The sequence below is a fragment of the Pundamilia nyererei genome, unplaced genomic scaffold (genome assembly GCF_000239375.1).
Source record: "Pundamilia nyererei isolate P.nyererei 1_Seehausen unplaced genomic scaffold, PunNye1.0 scaffold00057, whole genome shotgun sequence".
In the NCBI taxonomy this organism is placed as follows: domain Eukaryota; kingdom Metazoa; phylum Chordata; class Actinopteri; order Cichliformes; family Cichlidae; genus Pundamilia; species Pundamilia nyererei.
Genome location: NW_005187458.1, coordinates 327,998 through 350,615, shown reverse-complemented (window position 1 = coordinate 350,615; position 22,618 = coordinate 327,998). Strand labels below are relative to the sequence as shown.

Here is a 22,618-nt window from a genome sequence, read left to right as displayed (position 1 = left end):
CACACACACACACACACACACACACACACACACACACACACAAAATTACTTTACCAACTGACCCCTGAGCTCCTAAGTGTCCCTCAAACCTGATTCAGGGATCCACTCCTCCACTTCCCTGTCACTCCCTGAAAGCTCACTGTCCTCACTTTCTGAGGGAATGTCCCTAACTGCACATTCCCTTGGTTTCCTTGCATAAAAGGTTTTTACGTCCATGTCCTGTAATTATCAGTAGATTGTAAAGTAAAAAACAGTGACTATGATCCTATAACACATCTCTACACACATATGCTAACACATTTTTTTGCCTGAAAAAAATTAGGCTAACTGCACAGTGTTGCCTTGAGGCAACGAATGAAAATTAACAGTTTTACTGTATAAATAAATTTTAAAAAGTAGAACAAACAATCAAATATACTTCTTAACATATTCATGCACATACAAGTGTTTTTTATATACATTTATTTCACTAAAGCGCTATATAAATGCAAACCATTATTATTATTATTATTATTATTATTATTATTATTGCTATAATGATGTAAAATAGTTAACTTTATTTTACCTTCTAATGGAGATGTCTCTCATGTAATGCAGCCCCCCCCCCAAAAAAAATGAAAGTCACACCACCTTCAACTCATCATTTTATTGGAAAGAGATGTGCCTGGTAGCATTATTTGACAAAAAAAAAAGTGTTTTTTTGAAGGCCCAGTGTGAGGCATGGAAATGTGGTTTGTTGCCTCAGCAACGTTATGCAGTAGAGGGATGAGCGTGTTAAAAATATTGGAAACTAATGAAATTAATGTTTCATTTTTGTACTTACTCGTTTAATATCATTATATATTTTTTGACATGAATCATTTAATTAATAATAAAGTTTATGAATAAACTTTTTAGACAAAAATAAAGATTTAAACAACATTGTAAAGTAAAATCTCATGTTTTCTACTGATAATTTTGTGTTACTTAAATATAGGGATATAAAGTAACTATAAGGATATAATAATACTACAACCTATAGCAATAATTTTACATACTACTATAAGAATATATGAGTTATTTCCAAGTTTCTCTTCGTTCACAGCCATTGACATGTCGAAGAGGTTAACACGTGACGAGCGGATCGAAATTGTGTTGATATCTGGTGAACGCAGTAACCGGGTCATTGCAGCAGATTTCAATGCAAGACACCTTACGAGACCACCCATCTCCCATGCTACAGTTAGAAAACTGCTTGCTAAGTTTTGTGAAACTGGTTCAGTGTTGGATTTGCAAGAAAACTGTCACTAATGAAGAAACATCAGTGGCTGTCCTAGCTTCATTCAGCAAGAGCCCACAGCGTAGCACTCGCCGCATGTCACTGAGGGTGGCATTAGTCGAACATCCCTTCGGTGGATATTAGCTACTCACAAATGGCACCCTTACAAACTCCAGCTACTGCAGCATCTCAACGAGGATGACCCAGATCGGCGCACAGAATTTGCAGAATGGGCAAAACAAAAATTGGAACAGGACCCTCAGTTCACACAGAAGATTTTGTTCAGTGATGAGACAAACTTTTATGTGAATGGTGAAGTTAACAAACAAAACCACTGCTAATGGTCTGACACTAACCCACATTGGATGGATCCCTCCAAGACTGTTGGAACAACAAAAGTGATGGTTTGGTGTGGTATATGGGGTACAACGATAGTGGGTCCATTCTTCATCAATGGAAACCTCAAGGCCACTGGATATTTGAAATTGCTACATGATGATGTGTTTCCCTCTTTATGCACTGAAGCTGGCACGTTCCCTGAGTTTTTCCAGCAAGATGGTGCACCACCACATTATGGGTGCCAGGTCCGAGCATTCCTAGATGAACAGTTTCCTGGAAAGTGGATTGGTCGTCGTGGGCCAGTTGAATGGCCCCCAAGGTCTCCCGATCTGACCCCCTTAGACTTTTATCTTTGGGGTCATCTGAAGGCAATTGTCTATGGTGTGAAGATACGAGATGTGCAGCACCTGAAACTACAGATACTGGATGCCTGTGCTGGCATTTCTCCTGCGGTGTTGCTATCAGTGTGTGAAGAGTGGGAGAAGAGGGTTGCATTGACAATCCAACACAATGGGCAGCACATTGAACACATTTTATAAGTGGTCAGAAACTTGTAAATAACTCATGAAAGAATAAAGTTACGTTGAAACCAAGCACACCATTTTTTTTCTTGTGACATTACCAATAAGTCTGATGTGTCACATGGCCCTCTTCCTATTAAAAAAAACCAAAAGTTGTATCCAAGATGGCCGACTTCTAAATGGCCCCCATGGTCACCACCCATCTTGAGGAGTTTGCCCCCTCACATATACTAATGTGCCACAAACAGGACTTTAATATCACCAACCATTCCCATGTTATTACGGTGTATCCATATAAATGGCCCACCCTGTAGATTGCATTTTTTAATTGACATTTTTCAAACTTCTTCTGTTTGATGTTTAACCCATAAATAAATGGCTGTCACATAAAATTATAACTTTAAATTAAAATGTTTACTTTTTTGTCTTTGTGGAATAAAAGGATTTAAAGATTTTGTTCAGTTGTGAGGATATAAATGATTCCCAGACAGAATGTTTTAAATTCTGATTTTATTGTGAAAATGAATTTTTGTCAACCCGGAGTCAAACAGCAAGTTGTGTCATTGATATGTGATCAGTGACGGAGTGATCAGATGAATCCTCGTCGGATGTCTGAAGGTCGCCCTCCCGTTGGTCGGATTCTGTGGAAGTCGTGGCGAGGTCGTCTGTGCGGGTCTGCGAGCGGGCCTATGGGGTCGTAGCGGGGGCGGGGGAGTAGGCCGTGGGGCAGGTTTGGTCGCTGATCGTATTCCCCACCGATGATGCCCGGCACCGGGGGGAAGTGAGGGTAGGGGATGGGGTGGAAAATGTCTCCTGGATGGAAAGGCAGGAGGGGGCGGGGGCGGGTCGGGGCAGTGTTTCGAATTTCAGAGCGAAACTTGTACGACTTTTTGTAGAGCTGGAAAACAAATAAAAACAAATTAAATTATTTACACACAAAATGCCAAAAAAAAAAAATCAACAACAAATCACATTAAAGCTTAAATTCTGCGAGCTATCATCAATCTGCCCCACATTAGTCTAATTTATTATTACCTTAAAATATTCATGTTAAAAACGACACAGTAGGAGGTTTTAAGAGTTTACAGTTCTTTAGTTATTTACTTTGATGAAGTGCGTTTCTCACCTCTTTCCAGTCTGTGTCTCTGGATCTGCCTGAGCCTGAATCTGAAAAACGGCAAACACAATCAGTCACTTTAATTATAATGATTTTGTTGAAAAACTGGACAATCACAATAAATCAATCAATAAATTTAATGGACTCATTTCACAACTTCAAATCTGTGTAAATTTAGAAAATATTTTGATACTTTTTAGTTTATTTATTTCTAAAAACTATCTTAAACATTCAGGTGTTTCCCCCACAATTTCTGCTAATTTGTGGAGAAAATAATGACTGATTTGTTTTTACATTTTTTAAATGTTATTTTCTTTTTTAATGCTGTCATTTAAATTATCTTATTCAGATTCTAATATTTAATGTACAGTAAGCTGTTTAAAACTTCACTGAAAATTATTTAATTAATAAGTAAATTAAGACATAACAGGTTTTAATAAGTTAAGGGTGTTCTAAGGGTGAAAAATAGAAAAAAAATCAAGAACATCTAAAAAGCACATGAAAAAGAAAATTTAAACAGTGTCAGTGGAACATTTGACCCATAGTTAGAGAAATTTGCAGAAATAATTTTAAAAATAAATGAAATAGTTTTAGGGACTCTTTTTCCACCTGCGAAGTCGCGGCGGTACAGGTGTCTCCACAGCGACGAGTCAGTTGTGGCGACGTTGAAGTGCCGGCTTACCGCCGACAGTCTGACCACAGAGCGAACGTCGAGCAGGCGGAGGACTCTGAGGAGCAGCTCCGGAGGAAGAGCAGGCAGACCGAACGCCACGGGGAGGGCCATCGCTGAAACACATCACAGACTGTCAGTACCAGACATTAGCGTGTTAGCACGTTAGCATATGCTTACAGAGAAACATCATCAATGAAAACGCGACTCAAGCTCATAAGAGTGAAACAAGCTGTTCCTCTAAAGCAGCTTCCCAAATGTTTCGGGACAGATTTTACTAGAATTCTTCGGGATATTAACATGAAATAGTTTATTTGTGTGAAAAGAAAAACTAGAAAAGGAAACTCTGTATGAACTCAAGTCTGAAAGTAAAAAACGAATTTAAGATGGCAAAATAAATCTGTAATCCTTTTTTTTTTTTAACTCATGGCTTCATAGGTTGGGATAAAACCTTTCATGGACACTCATATAAGTTCTTTATCCAACACTTTTTTACTACAAATAAAAGTTATTTGTTCTTTGGTATTTAAATAAGATGATGTAGTTGATAAAATGGGATTTCGATCAAAATGTGTTTTGATCATAAGAAACGTAAAATTGAGTGTCATCTACATGTAACTTTTAAAGCTGCTAATCTTCTCAGTTTGAAGCACATAGAAGTCAAACACCAGAGGACCTAAACTGGAACCCTGGGGAACACCGTAGGTCACAGGTGTCGAACTCCAGGCCTCGAGGGCAGATGTCCTGATGGTTTTAGATGTGTCCTTGATCCAACACAGCTGATTTAAATCACTAAATGACCTCCTCAACATGTCTTGAAGTTCTCCAGAGGCCTGGTAATGAACTAATCATTTGTTTCAGGTGTGTTGACCCTGGGTGAGATCTAAAACCTGCAGGACACCGGCCCCCGAGGTCTGGAGTTTGACACCCCTGCCCTAGGTGATAAAATACAGAATAAATTTGACTTTTAGAGGCACTTACTGCTAATTTATGGTGAAGTTATTTAATAATGTAATCCCCTTACATAATGCAAGTGAACAGTTTAAGAGACGCTTTAATTACATGTCAAAATGTCTTAAAATTTATAATAAAGCTGCAAATTCAAGGAGTAATCTTTTAATTTTGTATAAATTTAAATAACTTTCATTAAGATTTTGATTGGTTAATATAATTCTCTTTGCCCTGTATGTTTTTTATGAGTGGGATTTTACATTTTAATTTTAATGAAATTGAACATCGATTTAAATAAAATCTTTCTTAACCTGTTAGCAGTCGGACGTACCGCCCACGGTACATTGGATGGTTTAGGGGACTAATTGGACTGCTAAGGGGTTAAACTCACTAAAAGCTGTAACATGGCTAATGTTCACAGCAATTTAACTTCTCTGAGGTTTTCTCTGATTAAAGCTGATGAACTGGATGATGTCAGCACCAACATGTTGTGACTCATCTGAGAGGGGGCGTTACCTTCTCTGGCGGTGGCAATCAGTGGGTACGCCAGCTGGTCTTTGAAGAGTCGGGACAGTTTGCTGAGGTCTTTAAATGCTGCTGCAGCACTTCCTCCTGAACAACATCAGACACAGAAAATTAATCAAAGACGCTCCCGTGCTGGTGGCGTTATGCCAACCAATCACAGCTTTACCTGGCCACTCGTTGGTCACGTAGCTGGATGCATTCAGACATAGTTTGCGGACAGTGTCGACCGTTTCTGTAACCTTCAGAGTCGCTGCATGAAGAAGAAACAGGTCAGAAACACAGTGGGAGTTGAACACTAAAAGGTCAAAGACAAATAAATTCAGCCCATTTAAAGAGGACTCACTGTTCATGACGAGCATTGGGCCCATGCACACAGCCACCACCGAGGCCAGGCTGCTCTCACACAGAGGATGAGTGTACTGCAGCTTGTAGACTCCACCTGCACACCTCCATCCAGCAGGCATCTCACCGGGCTTCAGCTCGGTGCCCTGTGGAGGCGCACACACTTACTCAAAGCGTCTGCCTTCACCTGTTTACTCAGCAGGATATTAACCTGTCCCCCTCGCCTCACCTGAGCAATGAACCCAGTCTCGAGCATCAGGAGATGTCCGGCCACCATGATGGCATCATTGGGACTTGTTGGCTGGGCCGTGTGGTACAGGAGCTCCAGAGAGAGTGGTGCCTGACCCTCCTCGGCCTCACCGCACAGCATTGGCTCCCAGATGGTGGCTGAAGATTCAGAGTCCAGCATCTCACAGGACGGCTGGGACTCTGAAAGGACTGCAGGACCGGCAGCCCCACTGACACTGCTGCTGCTGCTCGGCTGTTTACCAACAACAAAACTGTGAGCTTGGGCACGTCTACGCCCCATCGTCAGGTCTGATGAGCGACGCGGCACAGGCTAAAATAATCTGCTGTTGTTTCTTTGTTATAATAACTTAAAATATAAAACAGACATGAACAACATCAAAAACAACAACCTGCCATAAACAGGTCAAGGCTGATCTCCTTTAATGTTACAGCTGACCACAAACATCAAAACACAGTCAGATCCATAAGTATGTGAACAATGATGCCTCTGCTGACCAGCCTTTGAAAATGCAGGACTGTAATTGGCTGAAATTCCTGAACAGTCAATGCAACACTTTGTTGTCTTCTCGAGTTAAAGCTCAAAGTCTTATTGTTTGATATGAAATATTCTGTGATGACCCAAGAGGCTAAACTACAAAGGCTCTGTCAGTTTTCAAATACTTGTGGTGACAACTGTAAAAGACAAACAGCAAGGGGCCTGGATGGGAACCTTGTGGAACACCGTACGATTATAAATCAGTGTTTGTCTTCATTTTCAGAATGATAGGGAATTTTAAAATACCATCAAACCATTACACAGATTTAACGCCCACTATGCTCTTCCAGTGAGTTTGTTTTTATTTTTTGGCACCAGTAACACTGGAAACCATCTCCTGCAATGGGTAAAGCTCGTCCTTTTAAACCTTTGCAGAACTTTGTTTTTCTCTCCAGCTGTTCATGAGATGCACATCTGTAAGGATTTAAAAGCGCCCCAAGCACCAAATATATAAACGCTTCTCAGGCTAACTGAGACTTCGCTATTTAAAAATGTGTCTGGTGATATGAAGCTGAGGATGTGTCTGAAAATGCTCCGTTAGACTCGTGCAGCTTTCCAGATGTGAAGATTTCTACTGCTGTGAGAGAGCCGGTGCTTCCACGATGAAGGCTGGCACGCCCATGACTTTTAACTGTTCTTTAATCCAAAGTTCCCTGAAAGCTTGTACGTATCAGGTGAGAAAGCTTTTGAACCTGTGAATTCGTCCAGCTCCAAACAAAACATCTCAGGTTTCAGAGGCACAGCTGGTTCACCTAAACACTTTCAGTCTGATGCTGCTGATGCAAACTGAGATGAGTCAGAGTGTCATCAGTGTTGGATGATGTGAAATTAAGTGTGTCCTCGTGTGGATCCACAGAAGAGAAGCTGTGAGGGGGGTGTGGCCCTTTAAACCAGCTTTAACCCTTGCTGTGTGCTCTGCGGTGTGTCTGTATTTGCGAATTATTTTATGTTATAATTCAGCTCATAAAAACACGAGAAAGTAAAACAGAAACTGTGCACTGAAGCCAGAAGTATGTGGATGCTTTCTGGGCCTGTTTCTGATCTCTGGCCGAGGCAGTCTACAGTCTGTGTAGACTGACCTCCCACACATGGACTGGAAACAGGCTCGATATGTCTCACACACCTATCCAGCCCACCTGAACAACCTGCTGGAGGTGAACATCATACCTGAGTGGAGGCCATGATGGGGGTCTGCTGGCTTTGCCTCTGGTTTGCAGAGCTCTTGGCTGCCGTGTAGGTGGAGCTTGTAGACGAGGCTGAGCTGGTTGAACCGGCGGCAGCTGTGGCTTCAGACTGAGGCAGATGGACACAGATCAAATCTCCGGACACGATGCCGCAGGACGCCAAAGTCTGAGCAGTGTCCGTGAGCAGCTTGGAGCCGTTCAGAGACAAACCAAACTCTGTGTCTGAACTGAAGCGCAAGTAGGGAGTCAAATAACTGAAACTTTATAAACCACAACTCAGATTACAGAGTTAGACATGTGCAGCACCGACCTGAGTCCATGTGAGGACAACAGCATCTCCTGGATGTGATCTCTGAGCTCTTTCAAACTGGGATCTTCTCCAAGTAACTCCACCCGGCTGGTCTGCCTGTTGATCCGAACTCGCAGCTTCATGATGCTGCTCACACACACAGACACAGGAAGAGGACTCACACTAAGTAATGCACAGACTGCAGAGGGCCATGATGCTCTTAACAGAACTGTATTCACATGTTTGGATTTTATATCACGCAGTCTGATTTTTCATATAATTTTATTTCCATGTTGTATTTAATATTTTATTTATATGCAACTTTGTTTTATTCCTTTATTATTATTATTATTATTCAAAGGAGCTTGCAAAGAAAAGCGTCTGGACTTCTTTAAGTTACTTGAAGACGTTTCACCTCTAATCCGAGAAGCTTCTTCAGTTCTGAGAACCTTCACAGACATTATTATTATTATTATTATATTTTTTCTTTATTTTAATCATCTTTCTATTAATGTTTAATTGTTTCATTTCTAATTTTTACTAATAATTATTATTTTTGTATGTAATTGTATTCATTTCTTTAGTATGTATTAATCTATTTCATTTTTTGTTATCAGGTTCTTATTTTTCGTTTCTTATTGTATTTGTGTTTCTCATAAAAATATGTTGTCAAATTTCACTAAAAACAGATAAAAAGTGAATGGAGTCTGGTGAAAAGATTCCAGCTGCTAAATCGGATCATCAGTGAACAGTGACGTAATATCTAATGAACTTTAACTAACATTAATTTAATCTGTGCACATATTAAAAAAGTATCACGTGATTTTTACTGTGCACAAAGTGACTCTGATTCAAATCCAAACCTCACAGTAAACTTTAGCTCATTAAGTACGAAACCTCATTACAAATCTGCCAAATTTAACTTTTGATGAGTCACTAATGACGTTTTGAAGTTTCTTAGCTTTAGCTCCGCTTTACCGCTAAAACGTCACATTTAGAGGATTTTCGTTCATTTTGCGCTGATTTCAGAGCGTCGTTGGTTCTCTGTGAGGTAGAAAAATATGTAAAGAGCTGCGTGAAAACAAACGTTTCGTTTTCGTTTCCGCAGTCTAATCGTTAGCTAACGTTTCACTGACGCTGCTGCTGCTTAGCGCGGGTTAGTGTTAACTAACCGGGTTAAGGAGCGTTTGTAGTCCTGAAAGCTGGAAGTCAAACAGAAGAACACTCACACCGTGAACTACCGGGAAGACATCCACGACTCTTCATGTGCTTTTCTGTAAACACACAAACCTGCAGCGCCCCAAAACACGGACACACCGCTTCCGGGATGGATTTTCATAATACAACACGTCGAGGGCATTCAAATCAAAAGTTTCTAAACCAAAGTTTAAAAAAAAAATCTTAATACTTCTGTTAGAATAAATGTATTATGCCGTAAAAAGGCCCAACTTTTCAAAATAACAACTTTTATTAAATTAGATGCATGTATTTATATTTTTTATTTATATGTACGCATGCATTATGTTGCTTTGTGTAGATTCTGCTTTTGTTTTGAAGGCTTGTCACTAAACTTCCTGAATCATTATCCAAAATAAACTTTCGTAAAACTACAAATACGGCAACCGGGCTGCATAAAATCCTGAGTATTCTCCAGAACATTTCGATTGGTATGAATAAATCTGCAGGGGAGATAAAATTAATCATCTTTATATACTGTTTAAATAACGGCATTTTATGTTCATCTGGACGTAGCGTTGTCAGTGGGAGAAACGTTTCATCACTCATTCAAGTGACTTCTTCAGTCTCAGCTGACTGCGGATTTCCCCAGCACAACAGTACATTTGCACGATAACTGAAACTAGCCCACTGAATGAACGGTGGGCTGTGAGGTCAGTTCCTTGATCATTAATATGCAAATTCTCATTATCATTGATCAATAACCACTGATCGAAGCCCGTTGATCAAAGCCCGTTGATCAATGGTACTCATTGACCATGAGTACCTTTCACAGAGAGTTGGGAAATGTCTGCAATCACAGCATTGTAAGATAGTGAAAGATGTACCCTTACCGTATTTTCTGCTGAAAGTAGAAGAAAAACAAGATGATGGTTTAAGTTGAAAATTTCCGCTTCTTATTTCTGTCTATTATATCTTGAGATCATTTAATGAATTCACAGATCAGTGCTGCTCTCTCTTTCTTTGCTAATATAAGTCAGTGGATCTCACTCAGCAGTGTCTGTCTCTGTCATTTATCTCCATAGTAACCATCTCAGTATTTATTATATAATATTTATTTAATGACGCTTTGAATCTCCAAAAATTCAGTGATTAAAAAGCCAAGAAGCTGGATGTAATTCAGCCAAAGACTCTATGTGGAGCACTTTTATTCCACAACAGTATTGCCATGACAAGAAAAAGAAATCAGAAAAGAAAAAAACAAATTAGTGACTGATGGAAAGAGCAGACTGAACACACAGTTCAGGAGGACAGGGCCGTGTCTTATTTGCAGCGTGGGTCACCAGAATACCCAGAAATCATAAATACATCATCGATGAACGACAGCAAAGGTTGTCGGAAATGACTGAAAGGGAAGGGTTTAGTTTATGATTCACAATACAGCAAGGACACGTGTGAGTGTGGGAGCACTGTCACGGGCAGGAACTCCTCACAGAGGGCAGGAAGTGTTTCCATCACAGAAATTGAACCCACAGAGCAGGAGGCGCAGAGAGATCCTGGAGCACGTCCACACACTGCTGTTCTACTGAGGATAATACCGCATAGAGAATAACTGTGGAACACTGAACAGTAGGTGGCAGTAATGCGCGTGCAGCCTGTTGAGCGTAGAAGAAAAAGAAGCCGAAGAAGACTCTTTTCTTCGGCTTTTTTTTCTAATCTTACATTAGACAGCCAGTGAAACGCGGCGTTAAAGAGTGAGATTTGCCGTTTTTGGTCGTTTGTGGAGTCATGAGTCGCAGTTACAATGATGAGCTGCAGTTTCTGGATAAAATCTCCTCCACCTCCTGGAGAATCAAAAAGGGCTTCGTCCCCAACATGCAGGTACGAGCTAACAGATAACAGCTCACAGCTAGCTGGTAACGTGGCTGGGCTGACAGCTGCAGGTGACTTGATTAAACACAGGTGTCCACGGCATGAGAGGAGAACATCAGAGACAGTAGAACACAGGAGCTGACGGAACCTCCGAGAAATGCCGAATAAGCACGAGGCTAAAAATGATTCTGAACAGCAGCACAAACTTAAAAACGCTTAAAATGATTTACGAAAGTTTTAAGTGTATCTGTTCTGCTCCACCCGCGGGTGGACGCTGGGAGGAGGTGACTCTGCTCCATTTTAGTTTATTTTCAGTTGGTTTCATTGTTTCACAGAAGAAAGATTCAGAATAATCATTAAAGCGAAGCAGGGACGCTCCTTAAAAGCTTTTATTTCCTCTGCTGTCACCTCTTGACTCCTCCTCCTTTCCCTCTTTAGGTGGAAGGAGTTTTCTACGTGAACGAGTCTCTGGAGAAGCTTATGTTCGAGGAGCTTCGTAATGCCTGCCGAGGAGGAGGTCGGTGACCTTTGAACCCCTTTGAGAGCCCCCTCTACCTGACCTCCACCCTCCTCATTTCTCTCTGTTCCTCCTCCTCAGGTGTGGGCGGGTTCCTTCCAGCCATGAAACAGATTGGGAATGTGGCGGCGCTGCCGGGGATTGTGAACGTGAGTGTTGCCGTTCTGTGTGTGTCCACAGTAAATGTTTTGCTTCGTACTCAGGGTGTCTCTGATTGGTCGGCAGAAATCCATCGGCCTGCCAGATGTCCACTCTGGGTACGGATTTGCTATCGGGAACATGGCAGCCTTTGACATGGACAACCCCAATTCCGTGGTGTCTCCAGGTAGGAAGTACTATGATAAAACATAAGCAGGGTCCTCTAAAACCTGATGAAAAATGAATGGAGTTTGGTGGGAAGCTGTGTGCAGGAAGTAAAAAAATCTTCCAACCTGTGGATTTCCCTGCTGTGGTCACCCGTCATGAAACTTACTCTGTGACCCACCCTGTTAAAACAGTACTTCCCATGTGCCCTCCAGGTGGCGTGGGCTTCGACATAAACTGCGGTGTCCGCCTGCTGAGGACAAACCTGGACGAGGGCGATGTCCAGCCGGTGAAGGAGCAGCTCGCTCAGTCACTGTTCGACCACATCCCTGTGGGAGTCGGCTCCAAAGGCGTCATCCCGATGGGCGCCAAGTAAGTAGAACAGACCTGCCTCTCCTCACCTGTGTGTCACCTGACTAATGCATGTGTCACCAGGGACCTGGAGGAGGCGCTGGAAATGGGCATGGACTGGTCTCTAAGGGAGGGCTACGCCTGGGCCGAGGATAAGGAGCACTGCGAAGAGTACGGGCGCATGCTGCAGGCCGACCCCAACAAGGTGTCCTCCAAGGCCAAGAAGAGAGGCCTGCCGCAGGTAGCCCTGCAGCTCACACCTGTGTTCACACCTGCAACCCTCTGCTGGTGTCTAAAGCTGTGTGTGTGTGTGTGTGTGTGTGTGTGTGTGTGTGTGTGTGTGTGTGTGTGTGTGTGTGTTGCAGCTCGGCACTTTGGGAGCAGGAAACCACTATGCTGAGATCCAGGTGGTGGATGAGATCTACAACGACTATGCCGCCAAGAAGATGGGCATTGACCACAAAGGCCAGGTGTGTGTGATGATCCACAGCGGCAGCCGAGGCCTCGGGCATCAGGTCGCCACAGGTACGAGTGCCGCTGAAATGGATCGCCGAATATTGCAAACCTTCACTTCTGCCTTTTAAATTATCAACGAAAACACCTGGTGATATTTACAGATGCTCTGGTTGCCATGGAGAAGGCGATGAAGCGTGACAAAATCACGGTGAACGATCGACAGCTGGCCTGCGCTCAAATCAACTCTCCTGAGGGGCAGGATTACCTGAAAGGCATGGCAGCCGCAGGAAACTACGCCTGGGTCAACCGCTCCTCCATGACCTTCCTCACCAGACAGGTACGCTCACCTGAGCCGCTCTCGGGTCTTAAACGCACCGCTGCACCCGCCCTAACAAGAGAAGTGACCTCACATGGTGCTTAAAGCGCAGCTCTTCTCATGAAGAAGTGAGTTCCATGATCAGGAGGATGAACCCACTGTGTTCCACTCCGAGTCGGGGATTCGACGAATGCACATTAATTTTTTTAATCTTTTAACTTTTATTTAATTCATAATTTTTGTGTATTTCTTTTGTTTTCATTTCATTTATAGGATATTCTGTAATTTGAACTTCCGGCATCGGATTGCTGTGGAGTCTAACAATGTCCCGATTCTGCTATGATCGTTATGGGGAGGGGGTTTGGGTGAGCGGAGTCTGTAAAAGCAGTTTTCGTGTCTTTCAGGCCTTTTCCAAAGTGTTCGGTACGACGCCGGATGACCTTGACATGCACGTCATCTACGACGTCTCTCACAACATCGCCAAAGTGGAGGAGCACATTGTGGACGGGAAGCAGAGGACGCTGCTCGTTCACCGCAAAGGATCCACGCGAGCCTTCCCCCCTCACCACCCCCTCATCCCCGTTGACTACCAGGTAAGAGCGCGTCATGTTCGTCTGTTTACTCGCCATCATGATGTGAGTCTTGCCTGAACTCGCTGCCATTTCCAGCTCACAGGTCAGCCGGTGCTCATCGGTGGGACGATGGGGACCTGCAGCTACGTCCTGACGGGGACCGAGCAGGGCATGATGGAGACGTTTGGGACCACCTGTCATGGAGCGGTACGAGTCTGAGCGCCCTTCGCGCTGTCACATGGTCAATCTTGGTTCGTTTCATGTCTTTAAGCAACTTCCTGTCTGTTTCAGGGCCGAGCGCTCTCTCGAGCAAAGTCACGCAGGAACCTGGACTTCCAGGACGTCCTGGACAAACTGGCCGACATGGGCATTGCCATCCGGGTGGCGTCGCCCAAACTGGTGATGGAGGAGGTGAGGGGCTGGAGTCAGGGTGGGTTTTTATGCACTTTAAGCTGTTTTCTGTTTGCGTCTGACTTTTTTTTTTTTGTTTGTTTGTTTTGTTAAGGCTCCTGAATCATACAAAAACGTGACAGACGTGGTGAACACGTGTCACGAGGCTGGCATCAGCAAGAAGGCGATCAAACTGAGGCCGATCGCTGTCATCAAAGGATGAAGCTGAACCACAGAAATGACTCATGGGCGAAAGACGATAAACACGACTTTTCTGTTTGGAGAGAATTTACGTTAAAGAAGGATTAAAAAAAAAAAACAACAACAAAAAAAAATTCTGTTTTTGTTTGGTTGCCAAGAAAACCAGATCGCACTGCAGTGGAGGTCAGAGGTCACCTCTCAGGACTGAAGTGGCCGCTGTAGTTTCCAGTTTCTGCTTCATGAGCGGCTGCACTTCTTGCAGATCAAAGAACGAGCCACTGCGGCTGAAATTTTTCTCCGCTCAGCATGAAGTGAGTCCCAGAAGAAAAGCTGGATCTGAATCCTTTGAGATAAATGCAGAAATCTGCTTTCATTTCAGTGTGCTCACACTACTGCAATAAAAATCGAATTCATGCCTTAAATGTGCGTAATAACGAAGACTGTCTGAGAAAACGTAAACATGTTTAATTTCTGTTTAGTTTCCAAAAAAGATCGACTTCAATAAAGAACCAAGTGTGCAGTGAACGGGTTCAGTCTTTGTTTTCCACTGCCGCTGAGAATACAAACACCTGTGAAGTGTTTGGTCCACGGTGAGAAAAAAAGATTTTATAAAATGAAAACAGATGTGCTGTGGATGAATGATGTTCTCCTGTTTTAGGACGTAAATGTCAGAGCTGTGAGTTTAGCTTCTTCTCAAGAAGCAAAATTGAAAGAATTGGTGAATTTCTCATATTTTATTCCATTACATCTCAGGATCCACCTCTGGGAACGTTTCCGGACACGTTAACCAAATAAAAGCAGTCACATGATCTCTGTAGAGGAGGTAAAGTCAAAGTCACTGTCCTAATCCCACATGTAGGCTCAGATTTAATCTCACATTACGACAGCAAACAAAAAATTAAAGGAAATAATTCGCGTGGTTCAACAGGGTTACAATAAAAACGTTATTACAGAACCTGAGACTGACTTTACTGAATGATATTTGCAGTTTCCTTCAAACATTTACATAAATTGAAGTTTACAAACTTGTCTAACATATTTAAGTCTTTATGATCATCAAGGACTGAGCTGCTTAACTACAGAAATCAACTTTTTTTATGTGAGCTGTTAATATTAGTAATAACAGAGCCTTGATGTCACAATATTTCCTTTGTGCAGATGATGAAAAGAAATGCAAATCTTTTCAAATTAAAGACCCCAAATAATTCACAAGGATGTAGGACTGAATTTATTAATTTACAAATACTTCACTTTGTCAATAATATTATTAATATACATCTTAGTTGTAAACTTTGCTTAGCTATTGTGGCACGAATATACCTCCATACATCATATAAAATGAAGCCAATTTCTAAACTTTTACTGCATCTTTATCCAGATATATAAATAAAAAAAGGATGAGGTGGCTGATTAGTGAACACTTTTTTATGGACATTCAAACAGAAGGTTCAAAAATAAAAGTCAACACATTTCACCATCAATAAAATGTATTTATTTGGCAATTTTTCAGTTCTCCTCTCTCTGCTCAGGACCACTTACAGGAAAATATAACCTGAAAATTCAAACATCCATTAAATCCTTTAAATTAAAAAAACCCAAAAAAAAACCCTGATTCTGCTTTTTTGTGGGTTGACGGATTTGCAGAGCTGACCCTTAGTGTCGGCGTGAATACTTCTACGGTATAAAAAAGTCACTTCAAGCTGATGGGGCATGAACAACATGTGGAGGTGCACATTTTTCTATAGAGACTACAAGGTGTAGATCCTGGTGTTAGTGTAACAGCTGAGTGTTTTTTAAAAGCGTTCGGCATTTGCAGAAAGGGAGATATTAAACAAGCAATAATTTCAGTCTTTCATTTACAGTCATTAGAAACAGGTGCTCATCAGGTGTCGTTTTACTTTGGACAGAGCTAAGCTAGTCATTTACAGTCTTTATGCTAAGCTAAGCTAAACAGTAAACTCTCAGACTTGGAGTAAAATCCAGCTGAGCATCTCCCTGAAGGAAAGTTTTAATTTCGCTACAGACATTCTTTTAAAAGAAAGGTCACCTAAAAAACCCCCAAAACAAAACAAAAAAACAACTCCCCCCCCACTTTTATATGTTGCTAAGAAATTTACAGTCTGCAAATAGAATTGAGAAAATCCAAATCCAAACTGCAATTAGTTTAGTTTAGCACAAAGACTGAAATCAAGGGAAACGAAATCAGAGAAACTTCTAATCAGCGTGTCATCAAAACAGCTACCAGTCAACATAGCTAACATTACAAAGGGTATAAGCAGCCACTGTAATGTTGGGGTTTTTTTTTTTGTTTGTTTGCTTTTTACATCCTTTTAGCTTTGACCATCTTTGTGATATACTAACATCATCATGGTTATGTTTAATTTTCATTGTTATTAATTAGGAATAAAACATTTGAAGCCTTTTAAAAACAGGTACCCCCCCCCAAAAAAAACCAAAAACAAAACAAAACCCTGTACCCTATAGATCCTTTTAGCCTAGCTTAACATAACGCGGAAATTGAAATGGGAGGAACCGCAAGCCTAGCCTACACTGACAAAAACAAAAAAAAACAAAGACAAAAAACCCACACATTTAATAACTACTGTAAATAATTTCAATAACAATGGATTTTTTTTGGATAAAAATATAGAAATGACAGATCTTTGTTTTAGCAGCAATTAGCATTAGCTTGTTAGCTAAACCAGATAAAACTAAAATCTACCTTTAATTAGGTAACAGGCCTCTTTAGCTATTTATACTAAGCTGGGCTAAAGTTGCGGTAACAACACTCTGGTCAATTTATAAATGGGACATAATGTTCAAAATGCTAATAAAATAATTTCTAACCACAGATATTTGTAGCTAAGCAGGCTAACTGTTTTCGCGTACTTAGCTTGGCAGCTTTTATTAACCTAACATCATTGAGTGAGTTCTTTCATATCACCAGAGAACTGAGGTGGATTATATCAGAGCCAGAAACCAATTGCCCTGCGTTAAAACATGTATTTAGACCACTAGCACTTTGCTAGGTCTATGGAAGCCCACATCTGCCAAAAATAAACTATTTACGATTTTTTTTTTTTTTTTAAAAAGCTGAAAATATTCACATTTTAGTTCAGGCTCACTATGAATGTGATATTCGTATTTGTCTAATAAAGAAAATGTTTTTCTTTTTATTTCATATGCGCATTAATATCAGATATTGTTTGAAGAGATAGCATCTTTAAATTCACCACAGAGGAGAAAAACCAACTGTATTACAGTTAACTGAAAAGGTAAACAATGATTTAATGACATTTCATTAGATTTTTGTTGTCATCAAATCCGTTCTGCAGCATTAATTGGCAAACTGTACATTCAATTCAATCCGTATTAATACGCAGCTGACAACTGTTACTCCTCAAATAAACATTCGCTTTTTGGGTAAATTACGGAGCCTTTTCTTTAAAGAAAAAAAAAAATTACTATCGTTGATTAGATTTTTTTCCCCGCTGGATTTCTTGAGAGTGTAAGATGTCCCCTTTTAACTGGAACCAACAATTTCAGGCACTTTCTCAGCAGGTTGTCCAAAGGCAAAGTTTCAGGAAAATTACAGCAAATTATGATGAACACACCGACTTATTCAAACATTGGAAATATTTCCAGGGCGTCACAAAATCTGGAGGTGTGAAGAGCATCTGTACAGATTGTTGCTGTTTCAGGACAGTTATAACTGTTTAGCAGCTCCTTCACAGTAAAAGTGTTGCATAATGAATTGTCCTGAATTGTCACTGCAATATAAAATAATCGAGCTGCTTCTGCAAACAGCAACGGTCTGTTTTTACAGGAGATTCGCATGATTTAGTTCCGATTTCTACGGTCCTCATATGCCAAGAAAAAGGAATGAAAGTTGTCCAAATTAGAGATGAACAGATTCAAATTTTAAGTTTGGTAAATCAGCATTACTGAATAAATCACAACAATTTCAATGCTAGATTACATTTATTATTGTTCAGATTTTTTTTCAAGTTTTAGATTTTGAGATTTGAGGCATCAAAAGTACAAATACTCAGAATAAGTAACATTTTTCAATTGCCAAACGTTAAACTATAAGAGACTAGAACAAAATATTTAATTAATAAATTGATGATATGAATAATGTAAAATCTATGAAAGTCATAGAAACTCACAACTTAACTGAATACAGCAAACCTCAAAATATTGAGAAACTGCATCAAAAATGTTAATTACTCAATCAAAAAAAAAAAAAAAGTCACTCATGTTTGACTAAATACATCAAAGCAGTTAATAACCAGATAAACTTTTGGAATAATAAACATATTTATGTTTACTTTCAGATCACACCTGTTAAAATTTTAATTTCAAACAACCTAAAACTGTGACTTTAAGGTCGAGAAAAAAAACCAAACAAAAAGCCACAGCAAGCTTTTAAGTCACAACAGAGTAACTTGCAACCTTTGCAAATTGTCATTTTTAAATTTATCAAACGAAATGTTTTTTGTTTTTTTTAAAGATGTGTCAGTGCAATAATAAATATAACCATGTAATGATTAATTCAATTTACATGATTTTTGTATTGAAGTAGTAAAACTAATGGTGTGGGTCAAATGTTTTGTGTAAAAGTTACATCGGTGAAATTTATAGTTTTACTTTAAAGTCACGCTTTATAGTAAGTTTAAATATTCACTTTTTATGAAATTATGGAAACCAAATTTTTACGCATTGAGTCCCCATAAGGTAACCAAAAAGAAAATTCAAAAAACAAATACAAAATTGTGTTAATACTCAGCAAGTTGCATTTATAAGAAAATACCTGGAATAAAATGTTCATTCTGAAAGTGAATTTAATTGAATACTCCATTAATTTATAAACAAAAAGTTTTAAGAACGCATATTTAATTTTTTGTATAAACTTTTGATGCCACAAATCGGAAACTTTCACTTTTATATTACATTTTTTTCCCTGGCATAAATGGGCCTCCGCACATGTTTTCCAGATGGGAATGAATATTTAAAAAACAAAAAGAAACTAAACCTAGGAATTTTATTTACATTTTTAACATCTTATTCTCTTATTTACACTTTGTTCCTCCATTACATTTTCATTTCCATCTGAAATTTAAAGAAAAAAAATGTCAGCCACATCCAGCAAACAAAAATGTGGTGTCTATTTCCGTCACGTCTTCGGTTTTAAAATCCACGCCGAGGATCTCTGTCTGATCAGGTAACAAGATAATACTTGATCTGCAGATCGAGTCGGGCTGTAACGTTTCACTTCAAACCTAAAACCAACCGTTCACTCCTCAGCATGTATGTTTAAAAAAAACAAAACAAAAAGCCACATTTTAAATAAGAATAATGCGTCAGCCCTTTTTATTCTTCCTTCTTATAAAACTCAGTCTAGCCTGTTCTGAAATGTGGTTTCTAATGTGAGTGTAAAGCTATCGATTCTTCTAACCTAGAAGGTCACTGAGGATAATTACCCAATCTTTTCCCGACAAGAGGCATCCTCTCCTGAAAAAGGAAAAAAAAGAAAAAAAAAGCCCTTTCCTCATGGCGTCCACAAAGTTCTCCACGTTTCTGAGCAGACGTGGCGCTCCTGCACATCTGCTGATCTCAGAGGGAGGGGTTTCACCAGGCTTCGTTCCGCGTCCCCGACTTAGACAAGCTGGGCTTTGTTATGCATTTAATTCTAAGTGCAAGAGCAGCGCCTATGCTAAGGTCCTGTATTTTTCAATTGTTGAGTGGCAGTATGACCACTTCCTGTGAAGAGTCCTTCAGTCCCAGTGAACTTCCAGGTTTTTTCCCTACAGTTTTCCTCGCTGGAAGAACGCCTGTTGACATTAAAAAAAGGTCATCAGTAGAAATGAAACAGGTGAACTCGGCCGTAAACCAAGAAAGAACAACAACTCGTACCTTAATGTAGTTTTTCAGGACTTTGACGTCAGGCTGCTGGAGAACCTGGCAGAGCTCCTGATGGATAAAAGAAAAGACAAACTGTTAGCAGGCTTTCTGACACACCCACCTGTCCAACGTCAAACACTAGGTAACGTTCAACCACAGTTCGTCCAAAGTACGGAGAGTCAGCAGGGTCAAACTATATATTACCATACCAACAAGAAACTATCAAGGGCGGGGGGAAAAATGCAAGAACAAAATTATTAAACATATTTAAATAAAGAAACACTTTGAAATGAATAAAACTGAACATAAATAAAGGAACACGTCTCGAGGTATTTTTGAACGTCAGGGTTTAAGCTTTTCTGACCTGTGAAATTTCCGGGGCCACCTGGAGTGATGGCAGGTACTCCTGCTGCAAGAACTGGATGAATTCGAGTCCCTGAAACAAAAACAGCACGTGTTCAGCGCGGTGACACATAACAAAGCTTGGTCAACCACAAAAACACATTTTTACCCGTTTGAGATGAATCATCTTCAGTGTGAGAGCGCACTCCGACAGAACCTGAAAAAAAGAAAACAGTTGAGGCTTGTCACCAAAACGCGATTTTTTTTAAATTAAAGGTGGAATTAAAGAAACTCACCAGGACCGTCTGTGCATCTGACAGGTCAAAGGTCGGTTTGAGGGGAGCCAGGAAACAGGCTGGGACGATGTGTTTGTAGATAAAGTCGGGGAAGCCCACCATGCCGTCTTTACCTCCTGCAGAAGAAGAAGAGCTCAGAGTGAAGCTCACACCCTGTATTGACCAGCAGGGAGCGACAGAAAACGAGCTTCCTGCTCACAGGACACGACTTCCTGTCGAGGTCATGTTTCAGACTCACCCCACAGCTCCACCAGTTTGGTGAGGATGATGAAGCAGGTCTTCTGCGCGATGGGGTCGGGAAAGTCGACAGCGCCCTGAATGATGGTGAACACGATGCGCTCCATGTTTTCTGCCCCTGGAAACAAAACATTTAACTTTGGCCTGTTCTTTCATTTTAAGTATAATAAGAAAAAAATATTCTGGACCGTTTTCTCCTCTTGTTTCCTTTCCTCATTTATTTCCTTCTTCCTACCATCTCTTTTTTTCCCTTCATTCCTTCCCTTCTTCCTTTCCTAATCCATTTTCTCTCCTTCCTTTTCCCTTCATTCCTTCTATGCTTCCTTTCCCTGAATGAGCCCTCCCCTGTGAGGTTCAGACCCTACTTCTGTGTCTACGTGTTTCTTGGCATGCTGAGTGGCGCTCACCCTGATTGGCCATCACCTCGTTCATCCCACTTCCTGCGATGGTCTGGATGAAGCTGAAGTAACTCCTCCTCAGCATCTGCTTCTCCAGTGCCGCTGTCTGGTCGTTCTCTTCTGCCGGGCGTGCCAGAACCTCGAAGATGGCAAGGACGAGGGGCATGAAGATCTGCTGCAGGAAGGGAGACACCTGCCGCTGCCGTGGCAACAGGAGAAGTTTGTTAAGGATGGCGAGTCAGAGTGTGCAGGAAGGTTTGGTGCTGGTTCAGCGGCGGCTTACCTTAAACTTGGCAGTGATCTGGCTGATGAGCGGGATGAACTCCTGTAGATCTTTGGCCTCGCAGTCCTTCAGCATGTGCTCTGAGGCAGCGGGGACGAAGGGCAGCACCTCCTCCTCCATGCAGATGATCATGCGGTGCAGGAACGAGCGGACGGAGCTGCGCAGCACGCTCCGTTGCACGGGGCAGCTGAGTGCGGGCAGGAAGGCCTGCAGGCAGTCCCGGTACACCTCGGTGCAGCCACACTGCTTCACTGTCTGCTTGTTGCTGAAAGCTTTGCTGGTCCGGCTGAAATGCCACAGACGGTGGCGAGGTGAGTAGCACGCCGTGGCGATGGACAGAATAATAAATAAGTAGATCGTTGATGGATTCTCACCTGGCGAAGCCGACGGCGTGACTCAGGCAGTCGGCGAGGGCGGTCTGACGCTCCTCCTCAGTCTCCTGGGGGAGTTTGGTGAGTAGCAGGCGGAAGGCGTCCATCAGCGGTGTCAGCAGGCTCCTCATCAGTGCCTGCTTCCTCTCCACAGGGCTCTCGCTGTTGACGATGAGGATGCCGGCTGCCTCAAACATAAAGAGCTGGTCGTCGCTGGTCAGGAGTGCCGGGAAACCGTTTTCCTAGACAGAGAAATGCATGAGTTAGTATAGGAGGAGGAAACAGCAAGAAGAGGCGGTGTTGTGATACTCACAGGTGGAGTGAGCTCCAGCAGGTCCTGAATCCTCGTCAGGATGTCCTCGACGAAGGCATTCATGTGTTTACTGCCAACAGAGAGCGGTAAACGAACACTGGGTTTTAAAGTCAACTGAGCGTATTTTCAATCATTCGTATGTTCTTTCTTAAATCAGACTCTTCGTTCATGGATTCATTAACTACATTAGATTCACATCCGACTGTAATGAGTGTCATTTAGGGCTGCCACAAGCGATTATTTTGATAGTCGACTAGTCACTGATTATTTTTGCGATTAGTCGACTAATCAGATCATCATCCATTGGACGTAAAACGTACAGCTTATTGCACCAGCAGCA

General features: G+C 41.4%; 3 protein-coding genes across 5 annotated transcripts in view; 1 reads left to right on the top strand and 2 right to left on the bottom strand.

The window, feature by feature from the left end:
• Window positions 1-2,611: 2,611 nt before the first annotated feature.
• Window positions 2,612-9,312, bottom strand: fbxo7 (F-box protein 7). 2 transcript variants are annotated; one of them, XM_005734150.1, is made up of 10 exons: window positions 9,212-9,312; window positions 8,002-8,127; window positions 7,675-7,918; window positions 5,953-6,204; window positions 5,725-5,869; window positions 5,548-5,631; window positions 5,373-5,468; window positions 3,845-4,021; window positions 3,245-3,285; window positions 2,612-3,016 (listed from the first exon to the last, which is right to left on the bottom strand). In XM_005734150.1, exons 1-10 carry the CDS (start codon window positions 9,244-9,246, stop codon window positions 2,708-2,710), a joined length of 1,509 nt encoding a protein of 502 aa, XP_005734207.1. In that variant the 5' UTR covers window positions 9,247-9,312; the 3' UTR covers window positions 2,612-2,707. The 2 variants fall into 2 exon arrangements, with proteins under 2 accessions (XP_005734207.1, XP_005734208.1); XM_005734151.1 differs by having other exon boundaries at window positions 9,153-9,217.
• Window positions 9,313-10,834: 1,522 nt separating this feature from the next.
• Window positions 10,835-14,659, top strand: rtcb (RNA 2',3'-cyclic phosphate and 5'-OH ligase). 2 transcript variants are annotated; one of them, XM_005734149.1, is made up of 12 exons: window positions 10,835-11,037; window positions 11,467-11,545; window positions 11,627-11,694; window positions 11,771-11,870; window positions 12,064-12,220; window positions 12,284-12,440; window positions 12,565-12,724; window positions 12,817-12,992; window positions 13,376-13,564; window positions 13,640-13,750; window positions 13,835-13,954; window positions 14,049-14,659. In XM_005734149.1, exons 1-12 carry the CDS (start codon window positions 10,945-10,947, stop codon window positions 14,154-14,156), a joined length of 1,518 nt encoding a protein of 505 aa, XP_005734206.1. In that variant the 5' UTR covers window positions 10,835-10,944; the 3' UTR covers window positions 14,157-14,659. The 2 variants fall into 2 exon arrangements, with proteins under 2 accessions (XP_005734206.1, XP_005734205.1); XM_005734148.2 differs by lacking the exon at window positions 10,835-11,037 and adding an exon at window positions 11,111-11,312.
• A 5,281-nt stretch (window positions 14,660-19,940) lies between these two features.
• xpot (exportin, tRNA (nuclear export receptor for tRNAs)) overlaps window positions 19,941-22,618 on the bottom strand; it is a 10,298-nt gene continuing 7,620 nt past the window's right edge. Inside the window, exons 15-24 of the mRNA XM_005734147.1 lie at window positions 22,279-22,348; window positions 21,969-22,207; window positions 21,595-21,880; window positions 21,321-21,510; window positions 20,915-21,031; window positions 20,677-20,792; window positions 20,550-20,597; window positions 20,403-20,474; window positions 20,051-20,107; window positions 19,941-19,968 (exon numbers count right to left, since the gene is read on the bottom strand). Coding sequence (XP_005734204.1) covers window positions 19,942-19,968; window positions 20,051-20,107; window positions 20,403-20,474; window positions 20,550-20,597; window positions 20,677-20,792; window positions 20,915-21,031; window positions 21,321-21,510; window positions 21,595-21,880; window positions 21,969-22,207; window positions 22,279-22,348 — 1,222 coding nt within the window. The 3' untranslated portion in view covers window position 19,941. The remainder of the gene's footprint in view (window positions 19,969-20,050; window positions 20,108-20,402; window positions 20,475-20,549; window positions 20,598-20,676; window positions 20,793-20,914; window positions 21,032-21,320; window positions 21,511-21,594; window positions 21,881-21,968; window positions 22,208-22,278; window positions 22,349-22,618) is intronic.